Source organism: Bos javanicus, chromosome 1, assembly GCF_032452875.1.
Source record: "Bos javanicus breed banteng chromosome 1, ARS-OSU_banteng_1.0, whole genome shotgun sequence".
Classification (NCBI taxonomy): domain Eukaryota; kingdom Metazoa; phylum Chordata; class Mammalia; order Artiodactyla; family Bovidae; genus Bos; species Bos javanicus.
In genome coordinates, this window is record NC_083868.1 from 107,015,198 (window position 1) to 107,032,817 (window position 17,620).

Genomic DNA, 17,620 nt, shown 5'->3' on the forward strand with positions numbered 1-17,620 from the left:
ACATTCTGTGAATGTACTAAAATCCATTGAACTATATATTTTAAAATAATTAATTTTATGATTATGAATTATATCTAAGTATTTTTCTATTTTCAAAAAAAGTAGTTATTGAAGATGGAAGTTAGCAATGCAAACTACCAGTCACTCCAACATAGGAATGCATATTACTTTAGGGGAAGCAGTACAAGTTTCTTTTTTTTTTCACAACGATGTAACCCCTAGAGCCTAATATAATCCTCAAAATCTATTAGGTGGTTCACTGAAGTAACTATGAAGAAAAAGCTAGGATTCAAAATCAGTCAACACCTGGCACTTAAAAACTAAAATACAGGTAGATTATAAATACCCACCTTATCCAAACCTATGAAGGTTGCAACTCCAATATTTTGTCTTTTAAGGAAGTTTACACATTCTTGGGCTGTATCAATAGAATCAACAACAATGTAGTCTAATGCATGACAACAAGATGAAATAGCAACATCGTATTTTTCATCAATTGTTCCTAAGTCCCCCTAATAAATAAGAGGAAGGAAAAAAAAATCAATGCACAATCAGCAGGGAATTAGGCACAGGATCATTTCATTACTATTTCATATAGATTTTTCAAGTTTCATTTATTTATTTATTTATTTTTAAAATTTTATTTTTAAACTTTACATAATTGTATTAGTTTTGCCAAGTATCAAAATGAATCCGCCACAGGTATACATGCGTTCCCCATCCTGAACCCTCCTCCCTCCTCCCTCCCCATACCATCCCTCTGGGTCATCCCAGTGCACTAGCCCCAAGCATCCAGTATCGTGCATCGAACCTGGACTGGCAACTTGTTTCTTACACGATATTTTACATGTTTCAATGTCATTCTCCCAAATCTTCCCACCCTCTCCCTCTCCCACAGAGTCCATAAGACTGTTCTATACATCAGTGTCTCTTTTGCTGTCTCGTACATCGGGTTATTGTTACCATCTTTCTAAATTCCATATACATGCGTTAGTATACTGTATTGATGTTTTTCCTTCTGGCTTACTTCACTCTGTATAATAGGTTCCAGTTTCATCCACCTCATTAGAACTGATTCAAATGTATTCTTTTTAATGGCTGAGTAATACTCCATTGTGTATATGTACCACAGCTTTCTTTATCCATTCATCTGCTGATGGGCATCTAGGTTGCTTCCATGTCCTGGCTATTATAAACAGTGCTGCGATGAACATTGGGGTACACGTATCTCTTTCCCTTCTGGTTTCCTCAGTGCGTATGCCCAGCAGTGGGATTGCTGGATCATAAGGCAGTTCTATTTCCAGTTTTTTAAGGAATCTCCACACTGTTCTCCATAGTGGCTGTACTAGTTTGCATTCCCACCAACAGTGTAAGAGGGTTCCCTTTTCTCCACACCCTCTCCAGCATTTATTATTTGTAGACTTTTGGATTGCAGCCATTCTGACTGGTGTGAAATGGTACCTCATAGTCAAGTTTCATTTAATCGAAGAACTAAACCTACATAGTTTACAAAAGTACAAAAATGGAACACAATGAAAAATTTAAGTGTCCCTCACATTCTATCTTTCTCTTCTGCAGAGGCAATCACTACTAGAGCTTTTATCGATCTTTAAAAAAAAAAAACTTATGGATATACAGAGTCTGAAATTTTAATGAGCACAAAATGAACAGAACTGTTTCACTGCATGTAAGTGAAAATGTATAATGTGAAGATTGGAAACCTAAATTATAAGCAAAATAACTTACAGAATAATACAACTTTGAATTATTGAAAACCATCTAAGTAAATCGTTTGTCTATTAATAACTTATCTATCAAGTAACATTAAGCAACTAGTTTCATTTTTCCTTGAGCAAAGGAATATGATCAAATCGTGTATCTTCAAAAAACTAAGGTGGAAGTCCTTGATATGCAGACATGGAAGCAACTATGCTGGGTAATTTTCATCTGCCCTTCTGAATCACCCTCTTCTGCTTCCTTCTCTGGAAGACTGATTCAGGGAGTGCATTAATTGGTTCTTCTGGCTTTCCAGCTTAAGACAAAGTGAGGCACCAGCCAGAAATGGTAGAATAGATGAATGGGGTATCTATTTTCCTCACTTCCTTCCAGCTACCTCTAGCCATGGCCAAATTCCCTTCCTTCTTCAGGTTCAGGAGCTCAGGCTTCAGGCACCCATTATCCCTAGCCTTGGGTTTTGACATCATCCTTTGTGATTTTCCTAAACTCTAGTTACAACCTTCAGTATGATGGTATAAAGCTCAGAATATAATTGATCAAATTCTTATTTTTTGAAAGAAAAAAGTAGTTAAGTTTATCAGTAGAATTAGATCATTTTCTTAAAGTGACTATAATTATCCCAAACTTTTTTAATGGGATTCTCTTATGACTCAGGAGTAAAGAATCCGCCAGCAATGCTCCTTAGGAGACCTGGGTTCAATCCCTGGGTTGGGAAGATCCCCTGGAGAAGGGAAAGGCTATCACTCCAGTATTCTGGCCTGGAGAATTCCATGGACTGTATAGTCCATGGGGTCGCAGAGAGTTGGACACAACTGAGCGACTTGTACTTGCACTTGCTTAACTTTTAATGTGAAAGGATCCATACCACAAAGAATTTTACCATGCCTGAGTGTAAGAGCAAAATGCTTAAAAAACACTTAATATACAGTTATTTAAGAAAATTATAATATCTGAGAAAAATATAGTTATTTATAAATAAATTTACTTTACCAGTCGTCCATATATTCCTGGAATTCTGCCAGATTTTTTTTCTTGAATTATTGCATCAAGGACTTTTCCCCTACTTCGATTCATTGCTAAGGAACTCTTTGCTTCTTCAACTTTTTGGAAAAGATCACGAACCAAACTTTTGAAATTTATTTCTTCTTGTGTAAGTTTTTGAAGTTCTTTTTCTTTCTAAAGGTGAAAGTAAAGAAAATGAATCCCAAAAGCAGACACCCTTATTACAACATAAGAAAAGGTCAACAATAAACACCAGAACCAGAACTCTGCCATCACATTGTAACTGCTTGCTGCTTTGATTTTGAAAAATATGGATGGGTTTTCTATTTTAAAAGGGGCATAAATTATTTGGGTCAATAATAAGGTGAACGACCTCAATATAGTCCTAGGAGCAGTGCACTGATTGATAGAACGAGTAGAGCTAGGGTTGTGGAAATCCCAGTTTTGTACCATATAATTATGCATAGTAGTAGTAGTAGTTTAGTTGCTAAGTCGTGTCTGACTCTTGCGACCTCATGGACTGTAGCCTGCCAGGCTCTTCTGTCCACAGGATTCTCCAGGCAAGAATACTGGAGTGGATTGCCATTTCCTTCTCCAGGTAATTATGCATAAATGTTTCCTAATTCTTATATTCTTACACTAATCAAAAATATATCTCAATATAGGACTCTAGATATGGGTGACTGGGTATGGCTATGATTAGAAAGTGGTTTGCTTTCTAAATTAATAGATAATAAACTATATAATACATTTAATATGTATTACATTAGTGTTATATAGCATAATTCATTATTCCAATTAAACCAAGGAAAACAAAAGCACAGCTCTGAAACGAAGGGAAACGTGATAAGTGAACAGTACTGTTTCTATACAAAAATGTCAGGCTGCCCACAAAAGAGAAACCCACTCACACGTACACAAAAATCCTAACTCTGTTTCTCAATCTACCTATTTAGCAATTTTTCCAACTGACATTCTCTTTCATTTCTTGGTTTTAAATTATTACCTCTATTACCAGTCATACTGGTTTCAAGTAAAAGCTTAAGTTATAAACACAATTTACCCAAAAATAAACCGAATCACCAAGAAGACAGAAATCATAACTGAATATAACCTAAGTTTACATTTAAATTCTACATGGCCATGAAGTTTTCTGATGACCAATCAGTGTGCATTTACTAAAATGAAAAAGACTATTTTCAGTGTCATTTCACTTCAAAGAGCATCTTCTATTGCAATTTGCTTAATGATGCTTTGGAAATTAATGTTATGAAATTCCTTACTCAAGGAGAGAAGATTGATGAACTAAGTAAGATGTCTTGATTAGTTTAACAACTTGCAGTCCCAACAAAGAAAGAATGTCCTTAAGTTCAAAAATAGAAAAATACACTAAGACAGTTGACTTGCATATTTGTTCACACACACACATTTATTTGACTTTCCTGTATCACTGCGTAAGTTGTCTACATTTACATTTAGGGAAACAAAAACTTTCTTTTGTTTAAATTATTTCCATGGGAAATAATGATGGCGATAGCAATATTATTTGCTGTTTGACATTTGAGGGGATAACACAGTTTCTTAATAGTCTCAATTTAACTTGTATCAGATAAGAGTAATGAAACATTAACACCCTTCTTTTGGGAAAGATTACACTAAACAACAGCAACAAAATCTATGTATCAGTCACACCAGATGTTGAGATTAAAAAAAAACATGTAAATATGTATGAAAATAAATAAAACTAGGGTTGATAAACAATGTTCATGTGAAACACAGAAGTAAAGATTTACCTCCTTTAGCTCATGTTCAGTTTGAGGGAGTTTTGCCTCTATATCTCCAATTGCAGCTTTCCTTTCTTTGAGAGTCTCAGAAGCTGCCATTAGAGCTTCTTTGGCTTTACCTAATTGAGACACTGCAGTATTATGACGACTGAGATAGATATCAAGTTCTGATTGAGCTACATCCATCTTTGAACGTGCTTCATTTACTGATTTGCTGAAGTCCATAAGTTCTTTCTCTCGACTCTGTTAAAATATGATAGGCCCCACTTAATCTGAAATACGTGTTTTCAAACCTAAACCAAAGTGGAAACCATGCATTTTAAATTTAACTTCATAGATTATGTAAGCACAATATATAGAAATAACTCTCATAAGTGAATGGACTAACAGTTTTTACCCAGTTGTGAATGTTTATGGTATATAAAGTCTTTCCCCAACTGATTTAATAACAGCTTAATGAGGTAGCTGCTGCTGCTGCTAAGTCGCCTCTGTGTTGACCCCATACACGGCAGCCTGCCAGGCTCCTCCGTCCCTGGGATTCTCCAGGCAAGAATACTGGAGTGGGTTGCCATTTCCTTCTATCTCAATTTAGAGACTAAAATGACAAAAAATCATGACCACCCACATACACACCCACACCACTGTAGAATATATGTTCAAAGTACTATCCTGAATGTTTTGTATGTATTAATTCCTTAACCCAACAATCCTACGATCATCATTATGCCCATTTTGAGGAAACTGAGGTCAGAGTTTAAATAACTTGTTCAAAGTCATGCACTCACTCGTAAGTAGCAGAGCCTGTTTTTAGCTCCAAAGATACCTAGATATGAGTCCTGGCTTTGTCACTAACCTAGGATGCCAAGGCACATGGGATTACTTGATATACATGAGATGAGCAAATGTGAAAAACTTATCTTATTCTATTAGGAAAGTGACTGTATGATACTTAGCCACTTTATCCCATAGGCATCTTACTTACAAACTCTTATAGATGATATTAGAACATGTCCATATTTCAAAACAGAATCAATTTATATTAGTCTGTCGAGAAACCCCGAAACACTTCACTGAGGTATAATTTACAAAGATCTTATATTTAACTGACTTAAGCAACCAAGAATTAACACAAGAGCCATAGCTTTAAAACTATTACACAAGAGCTACAAAAGTAAAGAAGGGAAATGTCAACCTATGGTTAGTGTGGTCCCAAGCATATACAGGTAGTAACCAATTAAATTACCAAGAAAATAATTTAAGAGAAAAATGTGATGATTAAATCAACATTAACAGAGAATAGCACATAAAGCAAAGTATCTGATATGCATTTTCTTCTACCACTTTAAGTTCTCATTCTCAGTTAACATCTTTTTAAAATGAGAAAGCAGAAAACAAAAAAAGGATAGTCTAGGTTGACTATTTTTGGGGATGTTAGATAAAAGCCCAAACTTTTCATTCTAACAGTTCATTTTTTACTATTACTATAAAAACAATCTTTAAGATAGGAGGGAAAAAAGCCATCAAAATAAACACCAACTGATAAAGAAATCTTACTTCTTTTTCTTTTTGAAGGTCTTGTGTTTCCTGTTTAAGGCTATCCATAACTTCCTTTAATTTTTCTTCTTCTTTTTCTTTTTCTTTCTCAAGGGCATTGTTTTTAGTTGTTGTCTCCCTTATGATATTCTCACTCTTGGTAGGTATACTTTTAAATTCTTCAACCTAAGATTATAAAACAAATTAAAAAGTTACTAGGAGCATGTACCTTTAGGCTATCCAATACCATTAATATTTGACTTATTTAAAAGCATTTCTCAAGATCTTCTAGATTTTTGCAGTTTTCATTTTAATTAGGTTTGAACCAGCTAGCTTTAGCAAGTATACTTCCTTAACCATATGCTGCAATTTCTATATTCTCAGTCTAATTCATAGAATTAAGATAATTCTACGAATTCTTGATTCCTTACAAAAGACAATTCTCCTTGGCTGGGCATTATATCTTTCTTCCTTCTGCTCTAACTTTATGCTGTGATTAACCTCCTTCACCTACAACATGGTCTGAGTACATGGAATTCCTTAAAGTACCCTTCGTGGTACATTACAACTTACCACATATTACCTTTATGTCCCCTGTTGCTGCTGCTGCTAAGTCACTTCAGTCGTGTCCGACTCTGTGTGACCCCACAGACGGCAGCCCACCAGGCTCCCCCGTCCCTGGGATTCTCCAGGCAAAGACACTGGAGTGGGTTGCCATTTCCTTCTCCAATGCATGAAAGTGAAAAGTAAAAGGGAAGTTGCTCAGTCGTGTCCGACTCTTCGCGACCCCATGGACTGCAGCCCACCAGGCTCCTCCGTCCATGGGATTTTCCAGGCAAGAGTACTGGAGTGGGGTGCCATCACCTTCTCCGTTACACCCCCTAGTCTTTCTCAAATCCTAAGATCTTTCCCAACTTTACCCTTTCAGAATCACCACATGGGACTAATTTATTCCATTAATACCTTTCAGTAATAATCACTCTTTCACAGTTGGTGTCCAAAGGCTAATAACTGTACTTAGGTCACATGTGGCTTACTCTGTCCAATTTAGGGGTTACTATGACATCCATTGGTATTTTGTTTATTTTGGTTATCTATAACAGGAGAAATTAAACACTTCCCAAAATGTTCTCCTGCAAACACTGACTCATATAAAAAGTGCTACTACTGTACACACAAAGTATTTTGTGAATAAATGCATTTGCTTATAAGGTAAAGCAGAGCCTATAAGTACCATGTAAATATATGGTACACAACTTTTTTGAGGGGAAGGGCTTTCAGTGTTGCCTCTATTAATACCTGATTAAACTGTGAATATATTTGAAATGCTCCAAATTAATTATTAGTCTGGGTGCCAGCAAATTAGGCATTCTGGTCTAAAGTTCATCATCTTTTAAAACTTCAAACTAGCTAATCAACCCCTTGCTATAAATTATGGCTTCCTCTCCCCTCCTTTCTAAGGGGAAACTTCTGCTGATATTCTTAACTTGATTTCTGTAGACAAAGGTACTACTTTTAAAAGTCTATGATATGTAGCCAAAAACCTCTTTTTAAACCATATATTCTAGGAAGATTATTTTGTCACCAAAATAGGATTACCGATTTGGTAAATAATTCTCCAACAATATATATCAGATACATAAGCTCTAAAACTCAAAGTCAATGGATGCAGGATTTCCATAGTGGGTGAGGGGGAGAATTAGGTTCAGAGATAAATCCTGAAGCATTTAACATTCAGAATTCCAATTCATTCTCTAAGGGGCAAGAACATTCATGAAAAATAACAAAAACTACATCAGACATGAAATATTAAGAATTTCCCCCACATAACCTACCTTTTCTTTATCTTTTTGAAGTTGTTTCTCTAGTTTTTTGGCTTTACTTGTAGCATGTTTCAATTTTTCCCTAACTTGAACATCTTCCAAATCTAGTTTTGTAAATTTTTCTTTGTTCTCCTCAATAAATTTTGTAATTTTATTCAGCTTCCTAGCAAAGTAAGAAAATCATCAGTCACTATTTTGGATATTCAGGTATTTTAAAGCGACTTTGTATACCTTGCCTGAAACACTATGTAAATGTACCAAGTTCTTATAAAGTAGGATCCTAATACTACCTGCTTCAAGCTAACCCTCCTCTCCATCCATATTTGAAGAAGTTGTTAAAATGTGTGGTTATGAGTTATTTTGTCCTTCAAAGCTAGATTGGAAATAGTGACTATGATGTCTAGGAATATAAAAATCTGACCATTAAAAAAAACAATAGGCAAAACTCATTTTAAAGAATACAAAAAAAGAAAACTGAATAGGTAAGGGATCCTGGTATCACTGAAGATTGCCATGAAAAAAGTAATGATAAAACTTTAAGACAACTAACCTGTCAGGTTAAATGCCCATTTTTGCAATGATGTTTTGTATTATTGGGTTCTGCCACTAGGGGGTAGCATCCTCCATTATTTAAGACCAGAGTTGGGCACTCAAACCTGTGATAATCATCAACTGGATGAAAGGCAATTCAGTTTTTTGGTTGCAAAAAGAAACCATTTATAATATTTTATATGCTGGCAAATATATTGCCTTCATATGCTTGTATTAAGTTTATATATAGACACACACACATACATGTAATAAAATAATCTACTTTTAGTACTTTCCAAAAGATTATTACTTCTCTACATCTTTTACAGCTTTATTCTTAGCTTTCATTTCATTTGACAGTATATTGCTTTTCTCATTAATTTCTTTGGTATCTTCATTTATTTTTTCCTTTTGAGTCTCCATTTCAGCAATTCGTTTCTGCAAATCATAACTAGAGAGAGAGAAAAAGCTATCAGAGATCCAACTAGAGAGAGAGAAAAAGCTATCAGAGATCCTAAAGTACCATTTCTAAAACTCTCAAACTATTTTAAGTAAAATCAGCAGTTTCTAAAGTATCTAGGTCTTTGAAGGGGGAAGGAAGAAACCAACCCAGGGTCAAAGCAATTAGGAACAAAATAGGTTCCATATAACACAATTAGATCTGCTATCAAATGAATTAAAAAGAATTTATAAGTAAAACTATTAAGTATTAAGCATAGTGATATTTGTGAACCCAACTTCAAGTAGGATAGTTAAAAATTAACTTCACTACTATGCCAAAAAACTCTAATAAATTCATCACAACCACTTGCAGAATTTTTTTTTTTTACTTCAGTCTTCACATTTCTCTAATACAGGAAAAGAGAACAGATTAGATTTTAGTGTCAGAAACTAATACAAAAGTTGATAAATTAAGGTACTTACATGTAATACTGACAAACATGATTCTTTTTTCTAAATATTTCATTTTCCAAGGTAAGAAATTCAATGGCTATGTTTTTCTCTCCTTCTAAGGCATCCTTTTCCTTTTCTACCATCTTAACTCTGTTTAACTACAAAAGTTAAAAGGATAGAAATTGTTCATATTAAGTGTATTGAACAATCAATTTAAAATATGCCAACATTAGATAAAAACAAACTACATTCATAAACATTGTTTCTCTGAAATGTTAATAAGGAAAACATAAAACTTAGCTTAAACAATTATGGTCTATCATAACTTGAATTATCTGGCTTAGTATAATCTGTTAATCAATAAATGAAACATTCTGGTTTACAAAAGTCTATGGAAGATTCACCTTCTCTCCTCTGTGTTCATTTAATATTTCAACTCTCCGACACAAGACTTTAATAGGTTCATTTAGTCGTCCAGAACCAATTATATCTTCTAAATATTCAAGCATACCCTCATCGTGTTCAGTCTGGCCTTTTGGTTTCATCATAGCAATTTGTTCAACTTCACCCTTTAAAAAAAGTAGTATTTCACACTCACTGTATATGTTTGGCTACATCAGCCTCAAGTAAGAACTAGAAACAAGTCAAATAACAAATCCAACATTAATTAGAACTAAATGATATAAATCAGTAGCATAAAGAGATTTAGTAAGATGCAAATAGGAATTCCCTGATGGATCAGTGGTGAAGAAGCCTCCTGCCAGAGATATGAGTTTGATCCCTGGTCTGGGAAGATCCCACATTCCTCGGAGCAACTAAGTCCGTATGCCGCCAACTACTGAGCCTGTGCTCCAGAGACCAGCTTTGCAACAAGAGAACCTACTGCAATGAGAAGCCTGCAAAACACTAGAGTAGCTCCCATTTGCTGCAACTAGGGAAAGCCTGTGCAAAGCAACAAAGACCCAGCACAGCCAGAAATAAATACATAAATAAAATTATATAAAAATGCCAAGTAAAGATGTTCTAACTTTCTAAACAAACAAACAAGCCATTAAATGAAAAAGGAAATACTATTTTCTCTCATGGTAATAACAGGAAAAGGCCAACTGACTGCAACTAAATGTCTTGGTACATAAAACTTTTGCTTGCAATTATAACAACTTTTAAACTATACTTAAAATCTAAGATTAACATTATATATTTGCATTTATGCAGTTCAGTTACAAAGAGAAAAGAAAAAAGTACAGTCAGTAACTTTCAAGGCTGACTGAAAGGCAGCCATTTAGCTTGATGGGGGAGAAAATTTTGTCTGAATATGCTCAGGCAAAATGCTACTTTACTTCACACCAGTAGCCCGCCTGTACTCTTTATTACAACAGAAGAAAAGGGACAGACAAGTAGAAAAATAAAAACATACCCCTTTATTTCTGCAAAACAGCAGATTGAAAAAAAATTTTTTAAAAAGGGGCATATATTCTTTCTCAATTTAAATATCTACAGTATTTATAAATGAAACTTAAAAATCTGGGTTAAAACTTGCTAATGACAAAGCATCGTATTACCAAAATCTTCAATATAATTATATACAGTAGAAAAAAACTGAAGATCAAACAAGAAAAGATAAAACAGCTCCTTTAAAAATCTACTTATTAGGGACTTCCCTGGTGGTCCACTGGTTAGGGCTCCAAGCTTCTATTGCAGGGGGCACTGGTCTGATCTCCAGTTGGAGATCTAAGACTGCATAACGGAGGGGTGGGGGTGGGGGTGGAAATCTACTCATTAAAAATCAAAATTAAAAAAAATTTTATAGATGACCACTTTTCTGTACTTTTGACAACAGCACATGATTATAAAACACAAGGTGAAATGTTATCCTAAGAGCCTATCATTGTTTAGATTTCTCTGTAACCTTGGGTATGTATGAATTAGATTTAGCTAAATATTAGTGTTTAAACTAAAACATGTAGACATTTATATAAAATATTTTGTTCTGCTTTCAATTATCAGTTCTTTCCAAACATTTTAGGCAAGCTTTAGGTTTTATACAGAACTTAAGCCTGGAAGAGTATCTAAAGCTTTGGATCACAACAGGTGAGACTCTAGCCATTGTACAAGCCAAGACTTATTCAGTTGTTATCTAAACAGGTTTATCAACAGCAACATTGCTGACATTTTGGGCTGAATACTTTGTTGTGGGGAGCTATGCTGGGTATCATAAGATGTTTAATAACATCTCTGACCCTACCCACTAGATGCCAGCTGCATGAGGCCTTCCCCAGCTGTTAAGAGCCTAAACTGTCTCCAGACAATGCTAAATGTACTGGGGGAGAGAGAAAGCAACAACTACTCCCAGCTGAGAATCACTAACCTGGAAGTAGTCAGTTTAACTCTTTTATGTATGTGTTTATAATCCAAATATCTGACACCAAATAGTCAACATTCTAATTTGATTTGAATAGCTGAACACTTACTCTAAGATAAATGAAAATTCATGCCAAGAGAACTTACGTACCTGAGTCAAATCACATAAGGTATTATTTAGGTATACATTTTTCAGATAACCAGAAGCTATGATTTGGTGTAACAACAATAAAAAATATTTCTAAAGGCATTATACTTTTCAGCCAAACTATTTACTGAAGTGATGGAATACTAGTATTAGGAGACTGCCTAGCTTCAAACAAAGCATAGTGGTTGCTTGTTTTTGGTCACTTGTTCCTCCCTTTCCAGTTAAAATGAAAGATATATAGCTCTGATTTCTTTTCATTCTAACAAGGCTGCCCAGCATAAAAAACATTTTCAAGTGAAAGAAAAGGACATTTATGAATCAACATTTCCATCTCAAGTCCCATATAACACTGTTTTCATTTGTTATATGAGATCTATTAAAAAATGGGTATTATCAATTAACACTACTGAATCAACAGGTCATTAGAACATTTAGGCCTCTGCCTGTCATGTGACTATTAGGACTGTTGTGGTATTTCAATGACAACCTGAGACCTTTCTTGTGGTTCTGTTCCTTGATGTTCTCTGACTGCCTTACCACCCGCTACTATTTGTTTTCTTCCTTATCTTTCCAATTTGTGTCATTTCACGTATAATCTAAGGGCTGACAGTCTATCCTTAGAGGACCACTCATTTCAGAAAACGTACCTATCCCACGTGAAATTACAAAGTAGTTTTAATTTAAAGCAATAACCTCAATACATTTTAGAAATAATTTAAAGCCTGAATTTAAAGTCACCTTGAAAGCTCCAAATCACAAACAGTGGTAATATGGTAGACAAAAACCCAAACAAACAAGTTTCAAGTTGCTATAAAGCTAGCATCTGAAGCCGACAAGTTTTATAGTCCTCCTCAATGTTATTTCTGACTTCCATAACTTAAGTAAACTAAACAAGGTTTTAAACACATTTCTTCACTGTTGTTTACTACTAACTTCCTATGTTTTAATTTATATTTACACTATATCAGAGATATTAAGCAACTGTGGAAAATACCATTTATGGTTTTTAAAAGCAACATAAAAATAGCATGCATATGTCAAAAGGATATTTATAATATCCAAGACCTAAACCTTAACTTATTGAACTGGGCAGAAAACCAAGATATTGTGACTCATTTACAGCATGCCTCAATAATCTAATTTAGAACAATACAGCTTAAAAATCTAGGAGGAATAAATAGGTACTATGCTTTATCTTTATTGAAACAGAATCCAAATTTTACCAAGCACTGAATCACAGAAAACTCAAATATAGTACATATATAATAAAACTTTTCCTAATAAGGAAGGCCTTAAGATTTAAGGTAAATATGGGTGTTTGCATAAAAATTAATGGTCCAGATTTACTAGTTGAAATTTTGCCTTGGTTATATTTTTATTTTCTCCATTTTCTACTTTACTGTTAAGTTATTGTTTTTATGCTATTCTAATAAATTTTTAATTTGTGAACTAACAAAAGCTAAGAAACTAATGACTGAGGTTAGTATCTGTGTAAAACAAGTGCATAAACAGAAAGGACAACGCTTTAGGAGGTAGACTGCTTGGTATTTATTTTGGGTGCTTAGGGACAGCTTTCATATAGTTGAGGTGTTGAACAAGACACTTTTGGATAACTGAAGTACTACCGATAAAACTAAAACAACTTCTTCTGATATAGCACAGTCTTATTTCTACAGATAAAAAAGATCAGAATTCAAGTAAGCTTATATGTTAATGCCAAGCAGGGAAGAAGTATACTGGAAAGAAAAAATGAACAGGTAACTCAGATCTTGGTTAATCCAATCTCCAAATTACTAAATAAGAAAAAAAAAATCTTAGTTATTTTTAAATTTTAGTTTAGATTTTAAAATATGAAGACAAAAAGCATATGAAGTTGAAAACTGTGACAAATGAGCTACTGTGAAATCTTTCAGCTAAAAAAAACTCAATTTGTTCACACCAAGAATTATGACAATGGGAAAACAGCTCTCAAACAAGGTATAAACAGGGAAATGTACAAAAATGTACAAAGTACAACGGCCAATTATAATCTAACACTTTTAGAAAGCATGTATAAGGACAAGAAATAGACTTCTACCATCTTTGGATCATTTATAGTATCTCAGTTTAGTCACTCATTAGGAACTCATTAAAACAGCCAACGATGAAATTTTAAATGATTTCAAATACTAGAAATGCCTACTTGAAGAACCTACTATACCATTATAAATACTATAAAAAATTTATCCTAATGGACTTCTAAATTTCAATGCTTTTTAGTCTAAAAAATAAGTTTCCACTTTAGCTGAATTTCTATCACTTAGCCTGTTAATCACTACCACTGGCCAAAGAGCCTACATTTTATTCAAAGCAATCACTTATGTCTTAGAAGATGATATTCTCATGGTCCCAAGCTCCCAGTCTCCCAAACTAGTTAATTTTTAAGATAAATGTTATTTAGTGGGAGATAAGGTAATAAAAATTGTATTCTTACTTACCTTCAAATCCTTTAAATTTCTAGGGCAGGAATCTAAGATTTTGATAAGGAACTAAATAAAAATCCATAGAAACCACTGCCACTTTCCCTCAAATTTTAAAATAATTCTATCTAGTCCAGTCCCTGTTTCTTCTTCCTAACAGGTGAGCTCCTAAGAGTCTTATCTGTAAATTTAATCAAATGGAATTCAATTTGTTAATGTGGAAAGTTTACCTTGATATTAAAAATGATTTTAACAATGTAACTGTTAAGATGATTAAAAACAAGTTGAGATTATGAGGATAAAGGGCTTAAGCATCCCGGACACTTTAGAAGCACAAACTGAATATAAAATTTACAATTTAAAAACTCCTCTTATCTCTTTGGGATGTTACTTTATTTAATTCCCTTTATTCACAGAATTATGTAGAAAGGCTATACCAAGGAAAAAAATTCACAAGGGTTAAAATGCAATCTATTTTGATGAGTCTACATACAGGTGTAAAACTTTGATTATTTTAGGGTGATAGTAAATATACAGCAAATAATAAGATAAACACAACAGTAAGTTCCTGCAAAATGGTATCATTATCAAATTTAGTTTTCTAATGGGGCGTAACTTTTTAATCCATAATTAACCAAATCAAATCCCAGAACAGTTAAATTTGATTAAAAAAACACACACAGCTTTAACCCCACATTTATGTAAATTCAAATCTCATTTAGAAATATATCTGCTAATGATTTCCCAACATCCATTTTAAATTAAGTTTGGGTTATAGAAGTATACAAATGAACTGGTAGCAAGATACTAACATAAGTCACCCCGGAATTATATTTATTTACTTTCCACATACATTATGTATAAATAACTTTTATTTAAAAAAAAAAACTGTAAAATATAGGCTAAAATGGAAATAGCGACTAACATTTTATAAGTTTCTTACTGGGAACACTCAGCCACACTAATACAAGTTTCTCAAACCAAAATCCAGTTTAAAACCAGTAGTCCAGGACACTAAAGAATATCAGCAGCTATTTCTACATCACAATAGTTTTCCTCTTAAGCCATGCTTTTATGCTAAAAACTTTTTTGAAAGGTAAAACTTAGAGAAGATAAGGGATTTTCTTACCAAGCAAATCTGGTAGAAAATATCTTTACTCAAATAAAGCACAGAGTTTCTTATAAAAATCAACACCAAGTACTTAATGTTATACCTCCTTAAAAAGACTTTAACAGTATGATACCTAAGAATGAAATATCACTTTCTAATTTTCCAGTAGTAGTGGTTCAGTAGGCCATTTGAACTAAAACAAAGAGCTTGTATAAGCTTTTAATTGACCATTCTAAGTGTTTAAAAAAATAAAAAATTAAATCAGAGAAGTCTGTCAAATACCAAGTATCCAGAGTGGTTTTATTCCCCCCCCTTTTTTGGAGTATATTATATTAGTAGAGATTACAAATAAGAACAAAAGTAAAAGAATTATTATTAAAAGATAACAAATCTTATTTAAAATGTTATCGTAAAGAGAAATACAAACAGAAATGATAAATAGTTGCTATGTCCCTGTCACGCTAAAGCAGCACAATAATATTGGTGTTTAATATTTATTTTACTACGCCAATATTTACGTGCTGCTACAGCGGAACAAGTATGTCAGTCCATCCAAACAAAATGAGCATATGATCATGAAAATATAGTTTTGAATGAATTTCCTTAAATTTCTAGAGCAGCAAATAATGATTCGCATCTTGACTGTAGTATGTAAACCATGATGTGCTGCTACAGTACTTTAAGGTCTCAAAAATACAGGATTCATCCAATAGGGAAAAACCTCTTTACACTTTTACTAAAAGAAAAAAGAGAGAGAACCTCTGATGTCTTAATAAACGTACCTGTAAGATTAAAAATCTATTATGGTCCAAGTCAATTCCATGACTTCGAAGAAGAATTCCAACATCCTTAAATGTAGTCTTTTTCCCACTTACGTGATAAACAGAAGTATTATCTCTGTAGGCCGTTCTGGATACATAGAAGTTACTGTTAGGAATGACTTCATAATCATCCCCTTCCTGTTTTGAGGAAAAACAAAACCAGAAAACAATTGCTGGTATTAAGTCATAAGTTTGCTTCAAATTTCACTCAATTCATATTGAAACCAATTCTATGGATTAAGAACTTTAACTGGATATGCACAAAAGCTGACAATAGTTCTTAGAATTAATTATCTTAGCAAAGAATAGAAATAATTTTCTATTTCTAAGGAGTTCTTGGACTCCTTCCTCACAGATCACAAAAACCAAAAAGTCAAACCAACTACATCTTCAAGCCTAAAAACATACTTAACTGAGAAAAGAACTGATGGGAAACAAGATTCCCACTGTATCCAAAACAAACTCACCCAAAATATTAAACCACCTTGATAGAGTACATTAGTTCATTAAAAAAAGCTGCAAGGGATGATTCAAGGAAAAAGGGAGGGGATGGTAGTGCGGTGATACAGATTAATTTTTGGGGGGTGGTGGTGGTGAAAAATAAGCCATCAATTAAAGGTAAAAAGAACTGCAAAGAACTGACAACTATATTCCCCTGTTTTTTAATCAAACAAAAAGAAATGAAGGGCAAATCTGCTTTAACATTAAAACTTGCTTTCCTTTAAAAACTATGTCATTTTGAAACCATGACTTTTAAACTTCACACAAATCAAGTGTAATTAATAAGCTAAAAAATCAAATCTGATTTACTGGCTATCTACTTTCCAACCCAAACTGTATAACAGAAAAGCACTAAGAAACAAAATTAAAATTTATACCACCACGTAGATTTATTTAAAGCTCTTTACATTAAAGTTAAAAACAAGACTTAGAGGCCAAATCACATCCTCATTTCGTTATGTAATTAGTTTTCTACATTTTTAGGTTCCAGCCAGTTTTGAACTAGGAATTCCCAAACAGAAGAGAAAAAACCCCAGTATCAACAAAGCCATGTAAATAACCCAAATAGGCATTTTATGTCTGTCTCCTTTTAGAGAGAGAAAAAAAAAAAAAAAAGTTAGCTTATCCTTCTGCTGTTTTAAAAGGGTAGCTGATACGAAAGCAAAGTTCTTTCATATCACACATACAGATTCCTACTAACTTTAACGTGAATTGAAATAACGGAGATGGTAAAATTAGTCAACTTACATTTTCAAGTTTAGGTAACTTATCTGAAAGCAATAAAAACGTAACTTTATAAAAACAAATCCAAAATTTATAATAAAAGAATGCAAAATTGGCACTCAAGATACTAGAACTGCTCAAAAGGTATTATGAGCTACTTATAATTCATTTCCCTAACTAAATTTTAATATT

The 17,620-nt window shown here is 33.5% G+C and overlaps 1 protein-coding gene across 3 annotated transcripts in view; it reads right to left on the bottom strand.

The window, feature by feature from the left end:
• SMC4 (structural maintenance of chromosomes 4) overlaps positions 1-17,620 on the bottom strand; it is a 33,929-nt gene that overhangs the window by 12,917 nt on the left and 3,392 nt on the right. For all 3 annotated transcript variants that reach the window (XM_061417201.1, XM_061417191.1, XM_061417210.1), the window contains 9 exons: positions 16,166-16,342; positions 9,709-9,873; positions 9,335-9,462; positions 8,721-8,861; positions 7,892-8,042; positions 6,078-6,242; positions 4,533-4,766; positions 2,728-2,913; positions 351-512 (listed from right to left, as the gene is read on the bottom strand). In XM_061417201.1, the coding sequence (XP_061273185.1) occupies positions 351-512; positions 2,728-2,913; positions 4,533-4,766; positions 6,078-6,242; positions 7,892-8,042; positions 8,721-8,861; positions 9,335-9,462; positions 9,709-9,873; positions 16,166-16,342 (1,509 nt within the window). The remainder of the gene's footprint in view (positions 1-350; positions 513-2,727; positions 2,914-4,532; positions 4,767-6,077; positions 6,243-7,891; positions 8,043-8,720; positions 8,862-9,334; positions 9,463-9,708; positions 9,874-16,165; positions 16,343-17,620) is intronic.